Genomic DNA, 17,947 nt, shown 5'->3' on the forward strand with positions numbered 1-17,947 from the left:
CGGAGATAAACAAGGTCTGCAATATTGCGAACTTGCAAGGGTAGGACGTTCCATAAATTGGGTCTGTAACCTGAAAATCTTGGGTCACCTCTAGAGGCACAGCGAGACAAAGGGACAACCAGGAGATCTAAGAGAGCGGTTTGGCTGGTACCATCGCAGCTTGTTGGACTGGAAGGAGCAGTGATCGAAGTGACTGGGAGCGGACGGGATATTTTTCTGTTTACCATTGCTCTACTTTTTACGACCCTGTTCACCATTCTATATAGAGGATTTGTGCATGCATGCACTTGTGCAAGTCCACATTTGTAAGAGGACTCCTAGTTACTAGTCACTCAGACTATTGCAATGCCCCGGCCGCAACGCCTTGTCACATGTTGCACTATGCTTTCCCCTGCTGAGACCACAGTTCCACTACTTTTTGTTGGTACGCTTCTACCACTGGGAAGTAGGGTGCAGGATTATGCATCCATCTAGAAACCAAACATAAGATCTTGAAGTTGGGCCTTTCCTGCCCTGGGAGCCAGTTCAGGGGCCTACAAAGAGCTGAGATGTGAGTTGTCCTGGGAACATTAAGGGCCAGGCGAACTTGGTCATTCTGGCCTCCTTGAGGTCTGTGGACATCCCCCATAAGCCTATTAGCATAGCCCAAGCGGGAGTTAACGAGGGCACCCACTACCACTGATTGTGTGATCTTTGGATGATATAAAAGGGAGGGCAAGAAGCAAAAGGCGAAGGGAATAAAAAACGGACTATACTTTGGCCCTGATTTGGCAATCCCAAGCAAGATTAGGAGGAGGGGTGTCCTACAACCTAACCACTGCAAGTGAAACTGCCCCAATTCCCCCTCTGAGCATGCGTGGAGCCCGTCCAAGAACTCAGGAAAATGGCTGCTTTCTTCTTCAAGTTCCAGCTGTACAGCAATTAACAGTCATGCATTTTCCAGCGAGGCTGAGTGTCAGCTGGGTCACGTTGAGCGATGATATTATTCAAGCTCGCTTTGCTTTATATGTTTGTTTTGTCCTTACCCTTCATAATCCGGCCGCAGAATCAAAGGAACCCGCGCCGTGGCGGGGGAGGGCAGTGTATTGTTTCCTGTGCTTGGGAGCCATGGGGGGAAACTGGAAGCAATACGCTGGACCTTTTAGCTCAGTGACACTAGAGAGCTGGCCCGCGTCCATGCCATTGTTCTCGGCTCCATGGACCGGGATACGCTACTTCCAATAGAAACCCTTGCAGGTCCTTCATCCCAGTTGTTACAAATTATGGGATCTGTCAAAGGGAAAGGGCTCACGGGGGGGGGATTTTCGTTGGCAGCTGTTATTTCCCATTTCTGAAATCCTTTTATTACACCATATAACATCACAGCTGGGAAATACTACGGAGTGGGAGTTTAAACAAAGTATGCCGGATTCTAGACGCTCTGAATACACCACGTCCCTTGTGGAAGGCAAGGCTTGATATGGAAAAGGGAGTGAGAGTTTAGAAACAATTGCAGCCAAAACATTTTTTGCCATGATAAGACAGAATGGCGCTTGAAAGCAGGGCGTAGGTGGGTTGTGGTTTGCACGTACATGCCGCTTTTTCTGTTCTTAAGTTGCAGGAATTGAAAACTTTATGGTTTTAGAGAGTCACATTGTGGCTTAAGAGGGTCTAATTTGCAAACTCTTTGGGTTTCCATTGTTGTCTGTTGTGCACCCCATGAAATCCCAACATTATTTCTTTCCTTATTTATTTATTATTCTATTCAACATCAAACCTCAGTCTGCATCGTTCCCGCAATACACCAGATATTGGCTTTTGAAAAACAAGGTTATGGTAGCTGGTGCACGGTAAAATGAGTAGCTGAGTGTTACAATTATGTACAAGCTGCACCAAGTGAGGAATCATGGAAGCAGCTTTCTTGTAGGGCTCTTTATTCAGGAAAGTACAAAAGCATAGTCAGCAGGGTTGTCCAACCTCAGGCCACGAGGGCCGGGAGCCTGCTGGGTTTTCAGGATATCCCATATTAATATTCATGATGAAACATATACATATATTTAGAATCATTGTATGCAATTTTTTTATTTGTTTTTAATTGACTCGTGTTTCCAAATTTTTCGGATCCCTTCTAGCGTACTATAGTTGTGGGGCATATTGATGGTTTATAAACAGATATTCACCCCTGGACAACTGGTGCCCCGGAAGTTGATTTGTCACACTGGGCAAAAGAACCCTGGTGAAGGATACTCTTGGGGTAAGCGAATTCCCCAAAGAGAAATAACGCAATTGAGGGAGGATCGAGGACAAAGGTAAAAAGGGGGAGCGCAAGCTCGGTAGACACTCAGACCTCTAGGACCCCAGTCAAGAAACCAACCCTTTCTCTCCCTCACAATTCCAAGAGATTCAGAGAAATGCATTTATTAAGCCTCATCATAGTGCAGAGAAGTTTACACCCTAGAGTAGGGAATCCCTCAGTACCCTCTAACAGCTAAACTCAGTTTGCACACTTTTGCTCAAATTACTCAGTATGCTTGGGGTTTGAAAAGTGTTCCTCTATGTGCCATAATTATTCAGTGTGCCCTGGACAAATAAGTGTCAACGCATTACAATTGCTCAGTGTGCCCATGCCACCTAAACGTATGACCCCGGGGCCGTAGTGTCTAAAACACTCAGGGGCCCTTTGTGCCTGCAAGCAGTGCAAGCAATACTCGCATGTACTATTAATAGTCAGTCTGCCCAGGGCACCTAGAAGATGCCCCTTAAACTTGTGCTTGAAACAAGTAGCACCTTTATGTCTGTTAACTCAGTTTCATTGTGTCACTATTTCACAAAGCAGATTAATTTCACAAAAGTAGCGCCCGTTTCCCCATTTGTGTATCATAAAGCCAAGTGGCAGCATCATTGTGCAAACTTTCTGCAAACGCCCCCTTGTTTTGGACAGCTCCCGCTGTCAATTTAGTGAATGTTTCTTGTGCTCACAATGCACCTTGTCGTGATCTCTCCGCTGCCCCGTGCTACGGCGCGGTTCCTATGCCCAGTGCTGTGTCTGTGAGAGAAGATTCAATTTTTCAGGAGATCCCGCTGTGGCATGCACTAATCAGGTGGTCTTCTTCATGCCTGCTGAAGGGTCCATTGCTCTAACACTTCCTGTTCAATGATTGGGACTCACGATCCTCACGTGCTTCTGTCAGGGTGACTGGCCCACCAGCATGCGTCCACTGATTTGCAACTGCTAGTCAGTGTTTACTTTCACCTTGTTATGAAACATTGACTGTGAGGTCTTATTCAGGACCATAACTACTGCCCGGCTGTCGGTGGAGTCACTGGCCAACCACGCTTCATAGCACCCTGGCTGCCAAGTCCTCTTTACTAATACTAGATACTCCTCTCTTGGGCATCACTATGGAGGGGCAGGGTACTGTGCCATTAAGTAGCATTCTTTGCAGGTAGCATTACCATTTGGCAGGTGATAAGAGGGTTCATTAGTTTGGATCGTTGTCCTAGCAAGTGCCTCACGCCCCTTCGTGGCACTATACTTCTTGTCTGTCCATTATGATATTGAGTTGCTCACTGGCAGCCGCCCCACTCCTCTTGCCTCTGTCCTACGGAGCAGCGAGGCAGGAGGGCAGTGAGACAAAGTCAGCATGTGTGGTGGTGTGTTATCCCACTCCTTTAGAGACCCAAAACTCAGGGTGGCTCCCTGGCTGTGGTGCCCAGGAAGCTGTTCTTCTCCTGGCAGTAGGTTATGGGAGCCAGGATGGATGGATGATTTTCTAGGTGTGTAAACTGGAGTGATCCACTGCCCGCCCCCCCCATAACATTGGTTTACCCCATCTGTCTCCGACCTGCCCTATCCAACCGCTGCTCATAGAAGATTCCCTTAGTGACTCCCTTAGTGACATCATTGTAGTTCCTTGAGCACTTACACTTGCCTTAGCCTGAGAGGAGGATGCAGGCTAGAAGTGAAGGAACTCAGGAGAATGGGTAAACATCTGAGACCTACAAAGTATGCAAATTAGAAATTCAACTTTGGAAGATGAGGAGTAGGGCAATGTACTTTATTTATTTATTTGTTGTGCATTTGTTAGGAGCTTATACAACAAGTAAATTGTGTTTGCGAAGAGCCCGCATGGCAACAGGGAGGGAATATGGGATTGAAAAACAATGTATTCCCTGAAGGAAAAAAGACAAACATACTATGCCTTGTGAGTATTCAGAATGCGCAAGTGCAGAGAGAGAAGAGGGAAAGAGGGAGTGGGGGTAAGTGCTGGAGCTGGGTGAGCAGCAGATGTAGGTGCCAAGATTATTAAGTGTGAGGGAGCGTTGAGCTCATGGGCGTAATTTTAGGGGGGGACAGGGGTGTTTGTCCCCTCCAACTTTCTAGGCACACCATTTTGTCCCCATTCATTTGGCTGGGGCACCTTTTCTTCAGATGTCATGTCCCCCCCAACATTTTCAGCAAAGTTACTCCACTGGTTGAGCTACAAAGTGGGTAAGTGCAGGCCTACAAAGGCATAGGATGGTGGCTGCAGAGGCAAGTGCTGCGTGTAAGCAGAAGCTGAGGCGATTGGGTGTGGGAGGCCAGGGCCCCGAGGACACAAATTCAGCACCCATGTATCACTCTAAAAGTGCCTTTGTGCCTACTACGTTTTCTGTTCCAGCATACCACATTAATGTTTCCATGTGGAAGGGCACAGGTGGGGACTTTAAGAGAGCGGAGAGCTTAGGTGGCAGAGGGGGTGAAGAAGAGCTGATTGAAATGGAGAACAGTAAAAGGAAATGGGTAAGGAGTGTAAACAACAGAAGGATACATGGGCCTTCCCTTGGGGATTGAATCATTGGGTGATGTCTGCACTCAGAAAGCATTACTAGTGATGCATTCACTGCTGGAATTTAGACTGTTAGATCCAGGCACGTTGAATGTTTTCACAAATGCTCAATGACATGGATTTGGGGCCGATTGGGCTTAATGTTACCAATTTGCATCTGGGCCTTTCAGAACACAAACTGCAAGGTTGTCCTCCCTTTTCTATCCCTAGGCTTAACATTGTGGTTTAAGACTGGGTCCCCCATCCTACACCTCAGGAATGACCTGAAGACTCTACTCTTCAAAGAACATCTCGCCAATCATTGATCACTCCATGGAACCCTAAATATTACCCTCGGGAGATCTCCATGCCCTGTTACCCCTATCCATTCCAGGTCCTCGTCCACCGCTGCACTCTTACTTGTAGTAAGTGCCCTGTGTCTGCCCTGTTACCCCTATCCATTCCAGGTCCTGGTCCACCGCTGCACCCTTACTTGTAGTAAGTGCCCCGTGTCTGCCCTGTTACCCCTATCCATTCCAGGTCCTCGTCCACCGCTGCACCCTTACTTGTAGTAAGTGCCCCGTGTCTGCCCTGTTATCCCTATCCATTCCAGGTCCTCGTCCACCGCTGCACCCTTACTTGTAGTAAGTGCCCCGTGTCTGCCCTGTTACCCCTATCCATTCCAGGTCCTCGTCCACCGCTGCACCCTTACTTGTAGTAAGTGCCCCGTGTCTGCCCTGTTACCCCTATCCATTCCAGGTCCTCGTCCACCGCTGCACCCTTACTTGTAGTAAGTGCCCCGTGTCTGCCCTGTTACCTCTATCCATTCCAGGTCCTCGTCCACCGCTGCACCCTTACCTGTAGTAAGTGCCTTGTGTCTGCCCTGTTACCCCTATCCATTCCAGGTCCTCGTCCACTGCTGCACCCTTACTTGTAGTAAGTGCCCTGTGTCTGCCCTGTTACCCCTATCCATTCCAGGACCTCTTCTACCGTGGCACCATTACCTGTAGTACGTACCCTGTGTCTGCCTTTGTGTTTAGTGCTGTGCTGCTTCACAGCTACATTTTCACTTTTATAATCCCATAAATATTAGACACCAGAAAGGATGCAGTCCTTGACATTCAGGGCCGGAATACATGGCTCCCATGGCATGGGAGCGAGGACAGAGTAAGAGTCCACTATCAAGGGAAGGCAGCCCTTACATGTGAAGAATCAGAAAATGTCTCCAAAGGAGAGCATCTTTTGGAGAAGTATGGAATGTTCCTGTAAAACTAATTCGTTTATGCCTCGTGTGTTAAGTTTCTCGTTGCCATTCACTTACAGCCTAGACCAGCCCCTCAATCTGCTCTGGACATTAACTTCCCTTAAAGTATTTCTCTCTGAAATATTTGACATTGTGCTCATTCTTTTCTACATTTCCCATGATTTTTGGAAGAGTTAAATCTCTTGCGCATGCAAGCTACCGATTGGGGAGTCAAGGGTTCTTTGGACCGCCATCGTCTCTGGCATGCCATAATAAGAGAGTATGCATGTTTTGGACGCTTAGCTGAAGCTCATTAAGCTTCAAGCTCCTGCTTTGTTCCTATCTCACGTGTGTTCCCTCCCCAGCATCCAGAAAGAATAACTAAGCCCTATTTCCGGACTCAGGGCCAGTAAGGGTTGCTATGGAAGCCAGACTGAGGGGCACAAGCACAGTGAGTAGATGTAGATGAGGCTGAATGAGGAGAGCACAGGGGTTTTATGTCATTCCATCGTCAGGGTTTTTATTCGCAGAGTTTTTTGCTGCTGATTTTGGCTGAAAAAACTAAGCTAATTTTGTTTTCATTGTCCGGGATACCCCATCTTCCCTTCACATTTTTTACTACCAATTCCCCACACCCCACTATGCTTAAATCCCTTTACCCACCCATACCCTTATTTTTCAATTTGTTTTTTCAGCCAAAAACTCAATGGAAAGCAAATTGACGAAGAATGAAGGTCATAGCAGGACAGGACATTCTGTGACCTGCATGAGGTAGAGCAGACCTTGAGGCCTGTGTTGCCGAACATCAGACAGACCCGGGTGTGCAGGGAATTAGAGGGCACGAGTGGGGATAACAGCAGGGGATGACAGGCAGCTGGCACGTCAGCAGGTTCCTGTGAGACAACATGATGCAGGGCTACCTGGCAATAGTTGCCAGGAAGTCCTGCATCCAGGTTGGCTCCCAAGATTCTAACATTCCACACTGGTGATTTGTTTTTGTATATCCACTCACTATTTTGTCAGCAGTGGAGTCATTACTTTAGAATCGTATTCCTTTGAAGTTCAACTAGAGGTGCTCAAATGATTGCAGCTCTATCCCTGGCTATATATAAATCTTTGCTGTATAACGAACCAAGTACCTTGTTAATTATTTATCAAACAAATGACTGGCATGAAACAGAACCTGTTGTGATCAAGCTGTAAAATCTAACGCCCTTTGCAGTCCATAAAACAGATTCATTGCATAGCCTGACGCCTGTACACAATAATATTGAGTCCTTGCCCTGTTATGTAAACATATCATGCTGCATGAGGTCATCTCATTAGCTCCCCTAAGAGCAGGGAAATGTATGCATCTCTCATTTTTCTCAGACCCATTGTTGATCAAAGACTTAAGTGCCTCATATATCTCGATATTAATGTCCTGCAAGTGTGCAGAATGCATAACTGTCTATCATGCAAGCCAGATGCAGAGCAGGATGCAGCAGCTACACACAGAGCTGCAAACAGCTTCAGGATCCTGTTCAGGGGCCAGACCGAGATCAGGTGACTGCACGCACCGCGCCATTAGCACCCGGGAACAAAGCACACTAAACTGGTTCATGCCCGGAGTTGAAAGGATTCTGTGGAAGAGTCTGGTGATCACCATTGGCAGTTATCGGCGAGGTGCCGGGCATTGCAGGTCTCTGCTCCTCAAGTCAAAGATGGAAAAGTGGTGTATTGCACGCAAGCGCGTAGGCCGACATATGTATTGTTACTGGAGATGGGTTAGGGAGTATCCAGGCCTTGTAAGGAAACAACCTACGGTCCTTCTGGACTTAGCAAGTGAGACTCAGGGCCTCATTACAAGTATGGAGGCAGCCATATAAGAGCATGGCTGCCTCCATACCGGGTTCCAGTACCGGGTTCCTTCAATGAGGAATAACTGGGTCATTCCAACCTTGGAGGACCCGGTAATTCCTCATTGAAAAAACCCATCCCCATCCCCATTCGAGCCCCCATAGGGCTCAACGGGAATAGGGATGGAGCTAATAACGGGCCTGTTAATAACGTGCCCGTTATTAGCTCCTTGGTCCCCTCGCGGGACCCGGAAAGGACATCTGGTTTTACCAGACGTCTGTTCCGGGTCCCGCTAGGGGACCTCGTAATCGGGCATCCCGTAATGAACAGTGCCGGTCCTTTACCGGCACCGTTCATTACGGGACCGCCAGGGTCATACTGAGACCCACAGTCTCTTCAACTCGCAAATGCACGAAGCCACGAAGATTTCCAAAGCTAGTGGCTTGGAAGGTTAACTGTAAATCGCAATTGGTGTAGGCAGTGCAGAGCGGCACGTATGTGATGGTGGCTGGGCAGGGACCCCCTACATTGCATGCTAGGTCGGGATGAACCCATCCGCTTGCCTTAGTTGTGAGTCTCTGTGATGTCACCTCTGATCAGAGCTCTGGGCTGGCGTCCTCCCGGCGAGCGGTAGTACCTCATGATATGGGAATCAAAATGTACAATTCATCTGATGGCCACGCTGCCTACTACACCGTACTAGATAGTTTTGAATCTCAGTTGGGTTGCCAGGCAGAGATTCAGTAGCAATGTCATTTCTTCATTTGTGCACAAAGAGATCTACGATAAAAAAAAAAATCAAAACTGTGACTCAGTAAAAAAAAAAGCTGAAAACCTTTCTCTTCAATGCGCCCTTAATCTAAAGTGACCTTTGTCTCTCCCTGACTCTCACCTCCTGTCGTCTTGTTTGTTTTCTGTGCGCCCTGAGGCCTTTCGGCGAGTTGGTGCGTTACCAAAAATAAAAATCAATAAATAAATAAATAAATCAAGTGTGTCATTGCATGGCCGCCTGCAGCCTTGCCGTGTAAGCTCTCCAGACAGTCAGGCTGCAGACCCAGTCCGGCTGGCAAACATCAAATGACAGGCAGTTCATCATGTACAGGGTTACTTTGGAAATATATCTTTCAAAAGTATTCTTCGACGTCCTTGTTTTTGAAACAAATATATGCCTGCGTTCCAATTTTACAACAGGTAGAAACTGAGCGACTGAATGAATGGACTTATATAGTGCAGCCCAAGTGACTTCTAGGGGAAAGGAGCCATTGCAACAATGCAAGCAAATGTCAGCATATGGAGGATTCATCGCCTATAGAATCTTTCTTTACCAGCTCACTGACTGATGTGTGTGACATGCAACAGCCAGGTCTATTATGTAACATATTCAATGAAAAGTGTCATAAAATGTAACACATACATCAACACTGCTCACGCCTTATCAACTGCATGCTCCCTATGAACTCTTGGGGCCCAACTCACAGAAGCACTTTATAATGGCAAAACCCCACTGGAAAACGCTCTGTGATGTATGCCCTTACTGTCACACAAGGCACAGCCGTACATTATAACAGTGTCTGTAATGTAAGCGTTAGATTTAGGTGGGATAAAGTTGGAAACGAGAGACCGAGACGCCCCAGTTCTCAAGACATGACACTTTTCCAAAGCGCCTTTGATTGTGCAGTAATGGAAGGGGGGTCTCCCTTAGGTTATGAGCCACTTTTGCTGGGTCATTTCTGTGCAAAGACACTGTAGAAATACAGTTTTCTTTCTTAAAATAATATTTTCCCTCTGAAAAAAACCAAAATGATTTAATGGATTTTGCTCAAACTAGTCAGACATATTCATCTTGACGTTAAATCCAAAACTTGTGGTGAGTGAATGAAATTGCTGCCAAGTTAAAAGAGCATTGCCATTCGGGTCCTGAGAGTGCAATTATACACGGTACCTACTACTGGCGTGCCCAAAGCGAGCAGCAGTACAGGGGAGTACAGGGGAGTGTAGGGGGGGGGGGTGCAGCGCCAGTCTGCAGCTGTTCGACTCTCCCTCCACACTGAAGCCGGATCCAAGGGCCATAGGAAGGAGAGGGAAAGTGCTTCTGTGTACACTGGCCTGTTAGGTATTCAGAACTTTTCTTTTGCGTGGTGGTCTTCTGTTATTCAGTGGTTCTTACCCCCACAGGAAGTGACGGAGAGCTGCGTGGAACTTTGCAGGAAGCTAGATTCTATTTTAGTCCCGTTTCATTTTGACTGGTCTGACAAATGGGTCCGAGAAGGGAAGGTGAGACAGCTGTGGTGAAAAGCTAAATCCCTCTCACTCACTGGACATCTAAACTCTGTCTTCAAGGTCACGGGGAACCTGGGCAGGTGGGGAGGATCGGGTTAGGCTTCAGCCATGCGGGTCCTGTCTGTATCCCCTTCAGCTAATGATGGTGAGCCGTGTCTAAAAGACACCAGTCATGTCACACATCCCAGCTTTAGCCATCAGATCCCATGTCCATCATAGGAGTGTGGCAGCCAAGCCAGCCAGCCAGCTGAGCACGGGCCACTAGTATGTCATATATAGAAAAATATATCTAAAAAAGGGTCAGATTCCTTTCTTCTCTCTCTACCTTCCTTGCTTCACCCCCTTCCTTCTTTCTTCTCTCCCTTATATCCTTAGCTCCTTCACCTCTGACCCTCCCTCTTCCCGTAAATTCTTATTTCCTTCCTTCCCTCCCTTCTTTCTTCCTTTTTTCCTCTCTCCCTTATATCATTACCTCATTCACTCCTTCCATTCCACCCCTACCTCCTGCCTTAAATACTCCTTTCCCTCCTTCCCTCCCTCCCCCGTCCTTTCTTCCTTCTTTCCTTCTCTCCTTCCTCTCTCCCTCCCTCCATCGATGGCAGTTCCACCGGCTTACATCTTTCCCTTGTGACATGGATATTGTTCACAACTTCCTTCATCTCCATCCGCCCACGGTAAACCCTCGGTGCACACTCCTTGCCACTCGGGGCACAGGCACTTCTATGCCTACTATCATGTTCTATCGAAATGTTCTCCGGAGCTGCTCTCTCTCTACTCTTTGGTCACAATAACCCTGTGGCAAATATCAAAGATCATCTCAACCAATAGCATCTTGCAGATTCGACATGCTGTCAGAGGTCAGACAACATCATTGGGCTATCATTGGAGCACTATTTCCATTGGCTTGCCTGAAAAATGTAGGGACATTTTCTGAAAAATGAGACACCATGCTAGACATCTGAATGTTATTTGCGCCATGTGCTGTTTAGCTCACCATTCTATGCTGGGAGGAAATCATACTGTCCCAGTCAGCGTCTGATTGGATGGTGGCGAGGGAAGGTAGCTCCTCGTGGTGAGGTTTGTTGTGCATTATCGTGTGCAGGTGGGCGGACATGTGCTGGTCGTTGCCCTCTTCGCTGTCTCGTGTTGCAAGGTCCTGGGTCATTGCTTCCTCGCCATCAGCTGCACAGACAAATGGAGAGGGCGCTTGCTTGGAAGACATTCTTCTGGAAAGAAAGGACACATGCTTTTACAATACTGCAAAATGAGTCATAAACACAAGCATTCCACTTTACTTCGATCAGTGGATAGAATGCAGAGAATGGTGTACCACACAAGTAAAATAGGATGACTTTGTGACATCAACATCCACAGGGTTCTATGTATCCCCGTCAAAATATCGCCATACAAAAATATTGCCATATTTTTGCAGCAATATTAAGGCACGGAACCTGCAGTGGACACCCCCGCAACGCCTGCATTATTTTCAAAGGAGCGGGGGACACCCCCATGCAATCCCTGCCCCCTAAAACCCCAAAAATGATCCCCCCCAAAAATATTGCCTATGGCCGTTCCAGATGGCGATGTTTTTGGTGGGGATAATATGTAGTGATATCCATCCACCGCATAGTGGATGATGATGTAATCCGATTCCTCCCGTTGAGCTGAGACACGTGTACCTGCACTGCTCAATTGAAGTGCTTAAGACAACTAACTCATGGGGCCTGATTTACAAAGGGGGTTTCAATGGGATGTTAAATCAGGCCGATAATGTTCTGAGATGGCGATGTAGATAGGAGGGCGAAGCATCCCAACTTGATGAGTGGCATCTGCCCACAGCACTAGAGTGAATGTAGCATATGCTTGCTCCGAGGGGTACAATCCTGCATCCTTTATTTGTTTTCCACTAACCAATCGAAAATAAAATGACTGCAATATAAGATAAATAGTCGGATTGCAAGGCTGTACACATTTATTACAGGAAAAACAAGAAAAAATTAGAAATGTAGTCTGAGGTATTGCATGGTCGATTCATACTCATTCTTGAAAAGACTTATCCAAAAGATCCCCTAGAAAAAGGGGGGCAGAGGTTTATGAGCCAACAAATGGCCCATGTTTCACACAAAGCACTTTCTCACGGCTTAACTTTCTGAGATCTTAATGCATCGAGTGAATATTGTCTTTAATATCTACTTGAGCTGTTCCAATCCTGATAGCAATTGTTCTCCAGAAGAATGTGTTTGTGGTTCCTAATCTAATGCATTCACCGAGCTTGCATTTTCCATTTCCTCATGAGCTCAATGATAACCAGCAGTTTCTTGTTCACATTGAATTTGGATATAGAATGAGCTCCCTTGGTTAGGTAGACATGTTACCATGCCCATCATTCCAGCTTGATTGCTGATTTGTGTAGAGAAGAATCCATCTTGTGGCGCAAGGCACGTGCTGGTCTTGAGATGGCGAGCCCGTAACTAGTGCACACAAATCCATAAGATGGATTGTTCTCTAGAATACAGCAAAGTGTCCGCTGTGACAGCAGCGCGCAGAGGAATCTAGTCATACAACAGTTGCTCATGCAAAGGGGTCCTCGAGGGACGTAGCACGCCTCTGCTGGTCAGACCACATTATAGGCGTCTCATTTCTACTGAGGCTCAACATTTCAGACGGTCCGCCATCATTTCCAGGCTTGTCCTGGGGTTAGCTCTAATATATTGGGTGCAAAGCAAAGTTGGCTGTGGACAGAGCAAGCATGTGGTTCATGGGCTGACTCAATATATTGGGTGCAAAGCAAAGGTGGCTGTGGACAGAGCAAGCATGTGGTTCATGGGCTGACTCAATATATTGGGTGCAAAGCAAAGGTGGCTGTGGACAGAGCAAGCATGTGGTTCATGGGCTGACTCAATATATTGGGTGCAAAGCAAAGGTGGCTGTGGACAGAGCAAGCATGTGGTTCATGGGCTGACTCAATATATTGGGTGCAAAGCAAAGGTGGCTGTGGACAGAGCAAGCATGTGGTTCATGGGCTGACTCAATATATTGGGTGCAAAGCAAAGGTGGCTGTGGACAGAGCAAGCATGTGGTTCATGGGCTGACTCAATATATTGGGTGCAAAGCAAAGGTGGCTGTGGACAGAGCAAGCATGTGGTTCATGGGCTGACTCAATATATTGGGTGCAAAGCAAAGGTGGCTGTGGACAGAGCAAGCATGTGGTTCATGGGTTGACTCAATGACTGACATTGTAGATTTTCCCCTCGTGAAATTGAACAGTGTTTTGACTTATGTTCAGTTCTTTTAAACATTCAGCTAAGTTTTAGTCAAAGTTGAGGCTCTCTGTGTTCTTCGAATCGTTGTTTTGTTATTTAACTGCACAGTGAATTGTCCGCAAGAGTTTCATTGCTGCCCCTTACAGGACAGGAGCTCTCTTTGCTAATGGGCGACAGTTGGCATCCGTAGTCTTGCAACTGGAGAATCTCCGTGCCACTGCCATGTGAATACCAGAGAGCCAACCTATGCATTTGCCAATGTTCCCCCTCCTATTAATTGGCACGCATTTAAGAAACCAAACACAGTGACTGTTGTGTTTGCCAGAGCAGTTTCAGAGCTGGTGTCACTCATGTGAGTTCTGCAACATAGTCTTCGCGGGAAGATGATTCACAGCAACTTTAAAAAGAGCTCGTGGTTTTCCTCCTAATGGCGACATTGCAATGGGATGCTTCAGATACTTCAGAGGGTGTGTCGCAATGTACATACACGGATGCTATGCATTCACTGAACCTGATCCCCAGATGTCAAGTAGGCACAGAAAGGTACTAGTACAGCTGTTCACATATCTTTTTTTAAAAACATCTGGACATTCTCCTGATGAGCGATGGAGGAACAAATTAAACAATTTGGCTATCGCCCTGTCATTGGTACCAACAGAGTTGTTGACATGTTGCATTCATGCTGGAAGGAATTGAATGGCCCCAATATTGAGCTCCCATAACTGGCAAGGCTTGGCGGTCTTAGCGTACTCCATGAGGTGTTTTGCATAAAACCTGTGCAATGCTGTTATCCTATGGTATGTTATTCTGTGGTTAGGTAGGCTATGCTGTGTCATATTTTATTATGTGGTGGTGCTGGATGTATTTATGTTATGCTTGGTATACTCTATCTTGCTTTGGTATCTATGCGTCATTGGAGTTGGTATGCTTCTCTATCTTATGCCATGCTGTGTTAAGCTGCCGGGAGGTAATAGACCATGTGTATTTGTCACACTAGCTGATTAGCTCATGCTATGTCATTTCACGTAATGACATATTGCTTTGTTTTTGCAAGCAAAGAACCCAGAGCACAGCTTTAGTTCCATAGCATACCTGACAGAGACTACACAGTCATCCCCTGTTTCCATGGGAATGGTTCCCACGAACTGGAGAACACTACACTGGTTGATCACCCACGTCTACTTTCTAAGTGAAGCCACTGACCGACAAGACAACATAGGGCGACGTATCAACACGAAACGCCATTCACAAGGCCAACCATTGTTAGTCATAAGGTTGCATGTAGCACTCCCACAAATCACTCCAATGAATACAGGATACACACAAAGCTGCACTCACTCCATCAATGACCTCAGTGCAGGAAAGCTCATCTCAACTAAACACAGCGTCTTGCCAGCAGCTTAGCACAAGATAAAGAAACACGCACAGACATTTGGGACCCACTAATTAAGGCATTTCCACTTTCGATCTGGACTGGGGGATAATCATTCCCTAGTTCAACTCTGGGGGGCGGACTGTAAGGATGCACTTCTGCTGCTCAATTACTCTATTTGGACTTGACTGTCACTATGTATGTATGTATGGGATTTACTTTTCTATCACTTTTACTCTTACCATATTGACTACCATGTACTCTTCCTAGCAGGGGTGGTTGCTAGGTCTGGAAAAGACCCGGGGCTATGCTAATGTCGGAACTGTTCGAACTGGGGACTAGCTAGCCTTTTGGTTGTAGCTCCTGAGATTCTATCGGGGGCTACAACCAAAAGATCAGGGGCTATAGCCCCCTTAGGCTCCCCCTAGCAACGCCTCTGCTTCCTAGTGCAGCTGTCCCTTGCTCTCCGATCTGTCTGTGTCTTCCATTCTACCCCGCAGAGTTAGAGCTGTGGCATCTGCCTACTGTTTGCCCCGCTCACTGGCAGATCTGCCCAAGGTTCCAGCAGAACCTCTCTTCATTCCCTTGCTTTACAGCAGCTCCCGCAGAATGAAGCAGGCCGCCTTGCCTCTTATCCCTATACTGGACACAAGGTCATCATTCGGCCCTCTTTAATCAGGAGAAGGTAACTGCACCTCAGGCAGCGAATGGTGCAAAAGGCTGCATTATGAAGGTAAGTACCAGAGGAACTGGGGCTCAGCTCAAGCGGGATCCAACCTTCCATCTCACATCAGTAAGGTCACCCTTGCAAAGCATCTGCCAGGCCTTGTGAACTTCTAGCAGCTCCCTCCTAGGAATTGCTTGCAAAGGAGGTACACTTCAAAGCCCAAGCTCATTTAAATGTGCCCGTGGTTTCACCCAGCTTTCCTGCCTATAAAATGTGTCCGTTCACACCGAGGAAGTGAGTTGCCATAACCCAGAACAGCCAGTTCGTTCTGAAAGAGGAACTTGAGCCGGTTTCAGGCTCATCAGAATGCATGGTAGCAGATGGGGAGCTTAGGAGAGATCCCGCATTGTATGTGTTTGCTAGCGCCAGCAAATGTCCTATGACCAAGTGCTCCCAAACTGGAAGGTTGGAAAACCTAAGCACAACGTTCATCCCACCATGAACAGTGGAACCCTGCCCAACCAGTAGAGCAGTCCATGGCTTCCTTCTCCGGTGACCTCCAAATGAAATAGCCCATTGGCAAATCAGACAATTGGCGTGGACAGTCAAACTGGGGCTGGAAGTGACACTATGCACAAGGAAGACAATAATAACAAATAATCATTTAGTGTATAGTGCTTTTGCCAAAGCAATTGACATAGATCATTAATAGATACAATTATGATTACCAAAACAAAGTCGGTACCAAGTTCTAAGAAGAGTTGAAGCCTATGCAAGCCTTATCGGGATACTAACCTCTACCCTTCTTCAAAAAGCACACTGATCTTGGCAGTGAGCGATGAACTGGCTGGGCTTTCTTACCAGGTCAAGTGTTTTTAAGTGGCTGCAAGGATACATGTAGCATACAGCTTTCTTTCAGCAGTAATAGCCACTCCTCAAACCTGCACACCAACTCGTCAACCCACACTGGCACCCATCAACTGCACAACCAGCAATCTGTATAACCACCCATCAACTACCATACAAAACCTGTGCAACCAACTTTAACCAGTACAGCCACTGAATAACACATGCAACGATCCAATCACCTCAAGACTATGGCAACTCAACGCCTTCATGACCTCACGACAACCCAAATTAGCACCAATCCCAGGCAAAGCCAAAGCAACCCCAGCACAGAATTGCTAAATACCTAATCACACTCTACGGGCTACAGATTGTCCCTCGGTAGAATAGCTCAGGGGCAGCGTGCTCGCCTTGGAAGGAAGACGATGTGGAGCAGCACAGGTTTGATCCCTGAGTCCACGCTTAGAAGCTTCTGGGTATTACGCGCATTGTAAATAACCAATTATTATTATCACACTAAGATGTAACACCATTCTAGCACCCAAACATGTCCAACAATTCCACACCAACACTGACACCCCAGCATTGCAAGTGGCTTTAAATTCGGAACTCTACTGAGCCACAGAAGTACACCAGTCAAAATCTTAGATGATGGGGATATTGCACAGCACCTCCTCGTGGGTGCTGGCAACACACCTTTGCACCTGTATATTAGTCAGCAGTGCCCCAGAAGTCGAATGTTGTGATAGTAAACACAATTTCACATAAGGCACAAATAAATGGCCATGCAGCCAGACATGCATAAAGGGTGTGGCGCGCGCACTATGTACAATGTGAGTCTGTTACATGCTGTAAAAGCAACCACCAGGGACAAAACAAGACAAAAGATGAGGCAAAAACAACTGACTTAGAATGATATGTGATTTTATTTTTTATTTTATTTTTGCATTTTTATAGCGCACATACAGCTCACTGGCATCGCGGCGCTGTTACTTGTGGCAGGCTTAGTTACATAATTACAAGGAATGCAGTACAATTGCCATAGCATACTCGAACAGAGCATAATACAATACCCTGTATTATGCTCTGTCCGAGTATGCTATGCTTTCTGACATCCTCCATATATATATATATATATGGGGGTTTACATACTAGTAGTATACATACTTTCTGACATCCTCCATATATATATATATATATATATATATATATGGGGGTTTACATACTAGTAGTATACATACTTTCTGACATCCTCCATATATATGGGGTTTAGTGCAGTTTTAACGCATTGAGTTTGGGTGGGGATTTAAGTGAAGAGAACAGTTTTCATGGCTTTACAACTTCAGACAAGCTTGCCTCTGGAAGCTCCCATGAAACTAGCGGAGAGGGATCTCCTCTGTAATCGCTCCCTCACATTAATTGATTTCAAAGCATTTCTTGCAAAATGCACAGATCAGTTAACATAGGAAACCACACGTGCATTTTTAAATTAACAAATCATTAACGTGCTAGTACTGTTCCTCCAGACAAATAAATACTGATTAAAGGGTCTAGGGAACCAAGCCTAACTGTTACATTTACAAAGCTGTCACATGCGTTCATGAATATTACAGTGAAGGAAACATCAGGTGCAAAGAAAAATAATTGAGT

General features: G+C 46.4%; 1 protein-coding gene across 18 annotated transcripts in view; it reads right to left on the reverse strand.

Annotated features, from left to right (window-relative positions):
- SOX6 (SRY-box transcription factor 6) overlaps positions 1 to 17,947 on the reverse strand; it is a 1,055,545-nt gene that overhangs the window by 653,356 nt on the left and 384,242 nt on the right. For 15 of the 18 annotated variants that reach the window (XM_069623756.1, XM_069623746.1, XM_069623760.1 and 12 more), the window contains one exon: positions 11,144 to 11,375. In XM_069623756.1, coding sequence (XP_069479857.1) covers positions 11,144 to 11,371 — 228 coding nt within the window. In that variant the 5' untranslated portion in view covers positions 11,372 to 11,375. The remainder of the gene's footprint in view (positions 1 to 11,143; positions 11,376 to 17,947) is intronic. The other 3 variants (XM_069623758.1, XM_069623757.1, XM_069623749.1) reach the window with 1 other exon arrangement.

Source organism: Ambystoma mexicanum, chromosome 11 (genome assembly GCF_040938575.1).
Source record: "Ambystoma mexicanum isolate Mex_15411 chromosome 11, UKY_AmexF1_1, whole genome shotgun sequence".
Lineage (NCBI taxonomy): Eukaryota > Metazoa > Chordata > Amphibia > Caudata > Ambystomatidae > Ambystoma > Ambystoma mexicanum.